Below are 10,457 nucleotides of genomic sequence, written 5' to 3'. Positions count from 1 at the left end.
TGATGGTCTGTGAGAGTCATGGTCATGATTAGTCCTGTTCAGTTCAGTTCAGTTCAGTTGCTCAATCGTGTCCGACTCTTTGCAACTCCATGAATCACAGCACACCAGGCCTCCCTGTCCATCACCAACACCCGGAGTTCACTCAAACTCACGTCCATCGAGTCAGTGATGCCATCCAGCCATCTCATCCTCTGTCATCCGCTTTTCTTCCTGCCCCCAATCCCTCCCAGCATCACAGTCTTTTCCAATGAGTCAACTCTTTGCATGAGGTGGCCAAAGTACTGGAGTTTCAGCTTTAGCATCATTCCTTCCAAAGAAATCCCAGGGCTGATCTCCTTTAGAATGGACTGGTTGGATCTCCTTGCAGTCTAAGGGACTCCCAAGAGTCTTCTCCAACACCATAGTTCAAAAGTATCAATTCTTTGGTGCTCATCTTTCATCACAGTCCAACTCTCACGTCCATACATGACTACTGGAAAAACCATAGCCTTGACTAGACAGACCTTGGTTGGCAAAGTAATGTCTCTGCTTTTTATTTATTTTTATTTTTTTTCCTCTGAGGCATTTTATTTGTATGTATTACATCCCTAGAAAAAGAATCCAAGGATTTTCCCTCCTATATGTTTTCGTCTTGCTTCTTCATGGTCCATGATGCCAGCTGAGGTTGTCAGTACAATGAAACCAAACTGACAGGATGGGAGCAGGTTATTCTGCCATTTTTCTAGATCTTTGAGTTGTACATCAAATCTGGTGCTGATCACTCCACACTTATTTAGCCTGCTTGTGAGGTTCACAACAATTTTCCCAGCCCTGTGATCATCAATGATTTCAAATTCGCCAACGTAACCATGCTTCATCATCACTGTTAGAAACCTGAGGATGACTTTGGAGCATGGCCTAATAAGGACCTGGCATTTGCCTCTCTTCTCGGCATTGTTGATACTCTTGAGAGCATCAGCCAGGACATTCATGCGCACCATTATGGCGGCATGGAAAGATGGCGGAAAGAGCATGTCTCTGCTTTTTAATATGCCATCTAGGTTGGTCATAACTTTCTTTCCAAGGAGTAAGCATCTTTAATTTCATGGCTGCAATCACCATCTGCAGTGATTTGGGAGCCCCCCAAAATAAAATCTGACACTGTTTTTACTGTTTCCCCATCTATTTGCCATGAAGTGATGGGACCAGATGCCGTGATCTTAGTTTTCCGAATGTTGAGCTTTAAGCCAACTTTTTCACTCTCCTCTTTCACTTTCATCAAGAGGCTTTTTAGTTCCTCTTCATTTTGTGCCATAAGGGTGGTGTCATCTGCATATCTGAGGTTATTGATATTTCTCTTGGCAATCTTGATTCCAGCTTGTATTTCTTCCAGCCCAGCATTTCTCATGATGTACTCTGCATAGAAGTTAAATAAGCAGGGTGACAAGACACAGCCTTGACTGACTCCTCTTCCTATTTGGAACCAGTCTGTTGTTCCGTGTCCACTAGTCCTGTAGGCACTGTCATTTCAGTGCCTCTAGACATGTGTGTATTCTTCTTCCCTTTTCTTCCTTTCTTTCTTCCTCCTGCACTCCCTTCCTTCCTTCTTTCCCTTTTTCCTTCCTCCCTTTGTTTCTTTCTCTTTTTTTCTCTCTCTCCTTTTGTTTATTTATTGATTTTTACAAAGCACCCTAGTAGAGATTAGTTAATAGAATCTATATAAACTGATGAGAACTATTTTCATTCTACACTTAAAACACATTCAATAAAATCATGCATCACTTTTGTGGGATATTCTTTAAACGTATACACTTTCACATTTCATCGTCAAAGAAAAGGCAACAAGAAAATATTTTGTGTTTGTTAGTTTCTTTTTCTTTTTTCCACTTTATGTTTTTACTTAGACACCAACCAGAACAATCTTTAAAAATGTTTACTGAGAACCAAGTAGAGCTAATGAGTGTGAAGCCTATGCTAGGTGCTGGCGATAAGGTGATAAAAGCCACAGCCCCTAAGGAACTCTGACCCTAACAGAGCTCCTTTAATAGCTAATGTTGGTTAGTTTCCATTTCCCTTTTCATTTTTCGTTCCACTGTACATGCTGATGTTTTTTAGTCTCATCCCTGGTTATCTCTGCTAACTGTTGCTCTCTGATTTGAGGACCTCTCCTCTCAAACTCTGCTTGTGAACTTGCTCAAGAAGAAACTGTCAAAGTCTGCATCCTCTGACTCCACCTGGCCTGAGCCACCTGCTGTAATCACTGCAGTACTATGACCATGCTTACTGGCAGCTGGAAGCTGTCTCTCTTCTGGCCAAAATTAGTGTTCAAGCTGTTGCCCTTTGATATTTTTCAATCCATTAAAATTCTATGTCCTACAACTATGCAAGGAAGGAGCTATAAATGACTTTCACTGAGAAGAACAACTTCAAAATGCCAAGTATATCACCATTATGTAGTATTGAATAGCAACAGAATTTGACTTTGATTGATGTGAGTTGAAAAAAAAAATTAGGCATTTCACAGAATCAACAGGAGGGTTGGGGAACCAGGCTTAGTGTTACATACCTGGAAGAAACGACAGCCCACATCACACACAGAACTGATCTGCTAAAGAAACTTATTTCCACACTGAGCTCTGAGTATTGCAGCTTGCATTGCAAGCCCTAGTACTCTGAGAATGACCACTCCCATACAGACTCATGACTTTCTGCTGCTTTGGGTCCAGAGGGCTCCAATTCCATCCTTGGGGTAGATGCTTGTGACTGGCAGAATTACTAAGCCCAGAGGCAATGAAGGATGGGAAAGCAAGCCTCTGGCATTTTAAGTTCCCATAATATAAGGTTGATTCTTCTTCCCCCTAGACTTACAAGATCTCAGAATATTACTCCAATTCAGATGCTGGACAGCTGAATAGAATGACATATGTCTGTTTCAACATCCGAATTGAAAATTGTTATCATGTTGGTCAGAATCATATATGCTGAGAAGCTGACAGTCTACTAGGGCCCTAAGCAGGTATTCTTATTTATCAGAGTTTATGGTCAGTTTCCCACAGGACACACATTATGGGAAGTGTGCATGCACACACACACACACACACACACACGGAAAATAAAATCACAAGCATACTTATTCCTGAAATACAGCTAAACAGTTGATTTTTCTAAATGCTGGGCAAGTCTATGAAAACTAGAAGGTGAATAGAAATTAACCATTTGGGATTTTTTCTTTATTTGCCTTTTTGCTTACTATTGACCTTTAAAAAAATATTTTCTATGCTAATTTTGGTAAATGAATGCTGGATTTAATGCATTGAATATATTCTTCAATCATATTCCTGAGAAAGTTTTTGTTGTTAAAACAAAATCAAAAAAATCATAATAAGTGTATGAAGTTCTAGCCTATGAAATGTATAAGGGCATGTACTTATTTTTAATATGGGAGCCTAAAATGTTAGATGTAATTGAGCGAGAGTACAGAATTTTAGTATATATAGTTAGTAAGAGCTTTAATTTATATTCATAGAGTAGGATGCTGTATAGTAAACCCATATAACAAGGAAAACTCAAAATTTCCATTTTTCTCTTATTTTATATTCATGTTGAACATGCCCATACATTATATAACACTAAAGTTGCTGAACTTTTGTTTTCTTTAGTGGGAAACTGCTTTATAGCTCAGGGAACTCAGCTCAGTGCTCTGTGATGACAAAGAGGGGTGGGATGAGGGGAGTGGGAGGGAGTCCCAAGAGGGAAGAGAATATGTATACACATACCTGATTCACTTTGTTTTACAGCAGAATCTAACACAACATTGTTAAGCAATTATACTCCAGTAAAAAAGGATGGCCTTCCCTACTGGCTCAGACAGTAAAAAAATCTGCCTGCCATGTAGGAGACCTGGGTTTGATCCCTGAATCAGGAAGATCCCCTTGAGAAGGAAATGGCTACCCACTCCAGAATATAGTCTCATTCTTTACTTCAGTTGTTTCAAGCAAACCAGATAGTTGAAATTAATCTGATACACTACCGCTGTTCTCAACTGTTACTCCTGTATACAGAGCACCAGCACACTCTGTTGGCCACTTAGAATAATGAATGTGGTCTCCAAATCAGCGCTCTGATGTCATTCAGTTCAGTTCAGTTCAGTCACTCAGTCGTGTCTCTTTGCAACCCCATGAATCACAGCACGCCAGGCCTCCCGGTCCATCACCAACTCCTGAAGTCTACCCAAACCCATGTCCATTGAGTCGGTGATACCATCCAGCCATCTCATCCTCTGTCGTCCCCTTCTCCTCCTGCCCCCAATCCCTCCCAGCATCAGAGTCTTTTCCAGTGAGTCAACTCTTCGCATGAGGTGGCCAAAGTACTGGAGTTTCAGCTTTAGCATCATTCCAAAGAACACCCAGGGCTGATCTCCTTCAGATTGGACTGGTTGGATCTCCTTGCAGGCCAAGGGACTCTCAAGAGAAGTTCTGCTAAAATGATATGATTTTCATGGAGAAATCTAGAATTTTGGTATTTAGGTAACAATAATGTAAAATACTACATTTTACATGCAAAATGTAAAATTTTTATAATAATGTAAAAATTAAAGCTGGTAATGCATCTATACTGGCAGACCTAATCGTTTTGAAGGGCAATGGGATGAGGAAATGAGAAATACTTTTAGGTCATCACTCATCATGTAAGCAGACAGAACATGAGTAAGAAATTACAATTATCTCCTGGTATCCACAGTGCAATGATTCCAGGATCCCTGGTGATACCAAAATATGTAGATGCTGAAGTCCCTTATACAAATGGCGTAGTTTTTGCACATCACCTATGTACATCTGCGTCTTCCCTGGTGGCTCAGATCTGCCTGCAATGCAGGAGACCCAGGTTCCACCCCTGGGTAGCGAAGATTCCCTGGAGAGGGAAGCAGGTTGCCCACTCCAGTATTCTTGCCTGCAGAATTCCCATGGACAGAGGAGCCTGGTGGGCTACAGTCCATGGGGTCACAAAGAGTCAGACATGACTGAGCAACTAACATTTCACTTTATATACATCTGATATACTTCAAATTGTCCTTAGATTATGTAATATCTAATACAATGTAAGTGCTATATAAATGTAAATATAATGGAAATGCTATGTATAATACATAGTTGCCAGCACTCAGCAAATTCAGCTTTTGCTTTTTGGAACTTTCTAAAAAAAATTTTTTAAAGATATTTTTGACCCAAGGTTGGTTGAATTCCAGGATGCAGAACCTAGGATGAAGAACCCTAGGATGCAGAGTCTTGACTGCACTCATTCAACTCAGCACTTTCTGAATACCTGCTGTCTGTAAGAGAGGCTAACCATGTGGAAGCAAAAATGGCTAAGATGGTCCTGTCTCATCACTCTGAAAAAATGGCAGAGTTGAAATGTTTATGAAATACTTTCGGTACTAAGTAAGCAAAACCTAGATAAAGTTTAACTTTTAAATGTCCAGTACCATAATTGTTAGCATTGTGAGGAATTTAATGCTCAGAAATAAGACAGAGGTGAGCATGTTATTGAACTTCCCTGGTGGCTCAGCAGTAAAGAACCTACCTGCTAATGCAGGAGACAAAAGGGATGCAGGTTCGATCCCTGGGTCAGGAAGATTCTCTAGGGGAGGGCATGGCAACCCACTCCAGTATTCTTGCCTGGAGAATCCCATGGACAGAGGAGCCTCACATGCTACAGTCCATGGGGCTTCAAAGAGTCAGACATGACTGAAGCAACTTAGCACACATGTATGAACATGTTATTAAGACCACAGACTTTGGGAACTTACTATATCTACTCATATCTGCCCATGATTTATTTTGATATCTCAAGAAAAAGGTTTCTAGACTCATATAAATGATAAGCATATCTTGGGATGAAAATAATGCTGGGATTTTTGATGCCTGTTATGTGCCAGGTTCTTCTCTAAGGGTTCAGCCTATGTGATCTCACTTCATTCTTACAGCCATCATATGAGACGTGACTCTTTTCCCACCTTGAAAAGATGCAGAGACCAAAAGCACAAAGGATTAAACAATTACCAGCAGATCACACAGCTTGTTACACTTGGCAGAGTCAGGGTTCAAACCCAAGCACAGGCTATAAGAGCTCTCAATTCTATCCTGCATCACAGGTGTTTCTGTGTTTAACCTGTTGTATAAGAATGTGGGGAAGATAAAGAATGCTTAGCAGTGACTTTTGGATCTTTAGAAAATCACAGATCTAGACAGCAATAGGGCATCTGGTTATCCATGGCTGAGGACTAGTCATGATAACACAAACTAATAGGTGTGTAGCTTGTAGCTATTCAAATGATTCCCTAATAATATGTCAGGTCAACATTGCTATGATGAACAACGGATATGCATAGTCTATGATAATCACAATGTGTCTTCCTTCAAACTTGACTAAATACATTTTATATGTGTTTTTTTGCACCTGAAGCATTTATGATATGTGTGTGTTTATATACATATGTACATATATGTTTATATACATATGTACATATATATACATGTTTGTGTATGCTTACATGTATACTTGTAAACAAAGCAGCTTACATGTACATATATATATATCCTGTTTCATAAAAGAAGAAAGGGTATTTTATTAATTGCCATAAGTCAGACAAACTCTACTTCATCATCAGTATAGACTGAGATGCTCTGATTCATTAACATTCTTGTTAATAAAAATTCATTTATCGTTGATTCACATGCCTATTTGCTTGGGTCTCATAGTCATTTAATTTGTTTACTTCTCTTGTCTTCCGTGAGATTGCAAGCACATTGAGTATTCAGATTAAATTCATGAGTCAGTTGCTTATATAACTGTTCCAAATGTTAAGTATGGAAAATAAATACCCTATCATCAAAATAATGAAATTATTAATGTTATAAAATAAGCTCCAAAATAAGTACCTAATTTAATGACAAATATGCCAGTTTTAATAAGAGCAAGTTGTTTCTTAAGCAGTTGTCACTTTTTTAATTGAAACCAAAATGATTATGACAACATAAATGAGAGATTCAAGGAATCTCAGTAATAATCTGATTTGTAAAATCAAATTTGTTATGCTCCTTTAATTAGGAACAAATGGGAAGGTACAAATAGGGGCAAATAGCAGAAAAAAGATAAGCTCTATCCTAGGTGATTCAGACAAAATCAGATAGCAGAAATTGCATTTTGTAACATCTTTTGTCTCCTAAAACCATTAATAAATATATGAAATCACTATTTTCATAATGATAGAGAAAGCAATATTTATGAATTTCAATATAAATGTAATTATGTAATCTTGCCCTAAGTGCCAAAAAAAAGGAAAAAATGACAATAAGCTGTGGCAAAGAAACGTCTTTAAGGCACTCTCTCATGTATTACATTGTTTTTATATGTGAAATCTAAATGGTTCAAATCAAAATCACTTATTACTGTACACAACACACATTGGGAGTTGTTCATACTAATGAATGACTATTATTTGGAGAACTTTGAAACTGGAAGTCTTAAGACCCATCCAACACTGGGGCAAACTCTTGGTGACTCCATGATGCCAAAACATGGAGTGGAAACGTCTAACCTGAATTAGTCAGTTTTGTGCTTTCTTTTCTTTCAGTATTAACAACAAAGAACTGGTTTGATTTTGTTTGTATCAGGCTAAAAACAAAAACAATCTTTTCCAACATTATTTAAGTGGAATAATACATTGCAAGAGATGAAATTTAGTGATTACCATAAAGTCAGAGAGGAAGTTACCCTTGGGTATAGAGAAAGGAAGCATGATGTATTAGGGAGAAGCACACACAAAGCTTCAAAGATACTGGCAGTGCTTACTTTACTGACTTGTTTTAGTAATGCGTCCCTAGGCGCTCATTTTAATTCTTTAAATTGTGCATATGTGCTGTGTGTCCTTTATTCGATGTAAGACAAAGTTCACAAGAAAAAGAATTAAAGGTTAAAGTGATTTTTAAACCACTGAATAAACACATTTGAACTTCCTATATATCTGTTGTTAGCTTATCTATTTGTTTGAGAGTTACTGTGTTAGATTATTTTATATTTCTCTGGGTACCATAAAATTCTTTGTTTCTGGATGTAAGTCCTTAATACATTTTAATTAGGATTAAGTTCTACTTCAAGTTAAAAAAATAATAACAGTGGTCCAAAAATACAGAAGTTTGTTTTTTCTCACATTAAAAAAAAAGAAAATGTCACAGGCACTGGCAATCCAAGAATGATGTGATAGTATTGCTCAAAAGGTTCTCAGGGACCCAGGCTTCTTCCAGTTTTCTGAACCATGAGCCTTAGGCTATGACCTTGCTATTCATAATCTGAAATAGAAAATGTCAGCCTCCCATTCCAGTTCTAAGCAGCTATACAAAGTGAGTGGGATAAGATGGAAGGAAAAGCTGCAATATATTCCTATTAAAACCTCATTGACCTGATACCGATCACATGGTCATAGCTTCTTACAAGAGAGACTGGGAAATGTAGCCTTAATTCTGACAGCTTTGCTGCCCTGCTAAGCATCTTTTTTGTATGAAAGAAGAGAAAAAATACTAATAAATCCTAAGCGACCTGAGAATAATGTGGCAATGTCAACCATAAGAAACAGTATCTTTCTGATGATTATGTTTACATATTTTTAAAATTCTTTCTCTCCTTTAATTTAGAGTTTATCAGATTAGAAACTCCCTTTACTGATCTGTATCTTCCATCTTTTAAATATTCAGATTCATAGACTATGTTTTTTAAAGGCCATTCAGTATACCCTATTCTTTCCAGCAATACTTGATTGTATTTTAATATAAGAAACTAAAAGGGAAATATAAACATAAAGTCAACATGTTGTCAGTTTTATTAAATTATTATGAAAATTAAAGTGTAATACCTGTAAGAATAACATTACCACTTTTTTACCATTCATTTGTTACCTATATTGAGCATTTTAGGTAAATTTTAATGTAAAAATATTAAATGTAAGCTAGGAGTGAAATTTTCTTTTCTCCTATTCACAATTTGACCTTAATAATAAGTGAAAACATTAGTATAGTTTTCGTTTCTTTCAGTCATTTATCAAAAATAATATATATATGTTAAGTTCAGACTACTACAAAGAAAAATTATTTTTCCTCATCCTATTTACATAGCTGAGCCAGAGTTTTAAAATATTTATTTAATAAAGTCTGCTTTTTTCTCAGTTTTTTAATAACCACTTAATACATCATCTTTAAGTGAATAACCAAAGAAAAATGTTGACTTATCTTTCATTCTGAATTTCAAATAATTGTGATAAATCAAATTTCCTGTCTCACAAGTAAGAAGTTTTACCTTTTTTCACCAACATTAACAAATCAAAGTACTACTACAGTATAATATTTGATAGTCAAAACAGAGAAAAGAATGGAACAAAGAGAAACTCTAAGGAACAAAAGTGTAATATGTACATACTAAAGTGAAAGTGTTAGTCGCTCAGGTGTATCCAGCCCTTTGCAACTCCGTGGACTGTGGCCTGCCAGACTGGTTTGCCCATGCCATTCTCCACGCAAGAACACTAGCATGGTTAGCCATTTCCTTCTCCAGGGGGTCTTCCCAATCCAATGATCAAACCTGGGTTTCCCACATTGCAGGCTGATTCTTTTCCATCTGAGCCATCACTGCTCATTTATGTACATACTAAGCTTTCTAGAAATGTAGTAACTGGCTATTGTGTAAACTGACAGTCCTCTGATCTACACAGAGAAAAATTAGGTATAAGCAGAAAATGCAGTGATATCATAAAGTACTCACATACAAGTTGAATTCATAAATATTTTAATGGCAAACCTTCAGTTAAAAATTGCTCAGAAAGTCATGAAGCCAAATTTTGCAGTCAACTGCTAATACCCAACTTGGAGATTCAGTCTGATGTTAGAGTCTTCTACTCCGGGAGAAGGGTTTCTCAATTTACCTTCAGCTTCAAGTCAGCTTGTCATTTAGCACAAAGATAATGTTAGGGGCTGCTTTCCTGAGTGTAAAGGTAGTTAGAGGAACAAGCAACTTTTTTTGTCTGTATTTGCTCTCTGTCTTTCCTCCCTCTCTGTTAATTCAAGTCACCTCCCAGGCTTCAGTGAGTCTCTAATGAAGACTGTACTTGGTGGTTGCAACCTGGAAAGTTTATCCACAGCCTGATGCTGTGACAAAGCTTGCTCTGTTCTTGGCAGGGTGGCTGAATGTAAGAATTTAGAGCAACAGCTCTGGAAGTCCAGGTGACTGTCAATCCTAGCTCTACTGTCTAGTAGCTGTGTGAACTTTAGCAAGTTAATTAACCTCTCAGTGCTTTGTGGATGATTTGTATGGTGGGTGGGATTATAAGAGAGATACACAAAAACAGATAATATAAGTAGATGCCTTGCATCTAACAAGTACTCAAAATATATGTATCTTCATCATATATTCTATATCAGTATAGACATATGTAT

The 10,457-nt window shown here is 37.4% G+C and overlaps 1 protein-coding gene across 1 annotated transcript; it reads right to left on the bottom strand.

Moving 5' to 3' along the window:
• Window positions 1-529: 529 nt before the first annotated feature.
• LOC101108400 (small ribosomal subunit protein uS8-like) lies at window positions 530-1,014 on the bottom strand. Its single transcript, XM_042255155.2, has one exon. It carries the CDS (start codon window positions 1,011-1,013, stop codon window positions 588-590), a length of 426 nt encoding a protein of 141 aa, XP_042111089.1. The 5' UTR covers window position 1,014; the 3' UTR covers window positions 530-587.
• Between the last annotated feature and the right edge of the window lie 9,443 nt (window positions 1,015-10,457).

Source organism: Ovis aries, chromosome 10, assembly GCF_016772045.2.
Source record: "Ovis aries strain OAR_USU_Benz2616 breed Rambouillet chromosome 10, ARS-UI_Ramb_v3.0, whole genome shotgun sequence".
Classification (NCBI taxonomy): Eukaryota; Metazoa; Chordata; class Mammalia; order Artiodactyla; family Bovidae; genus Ovis; species Ovis aries.
This window is presented reverse-complemented; position numbering and strand designations above follow the sequence as displayed.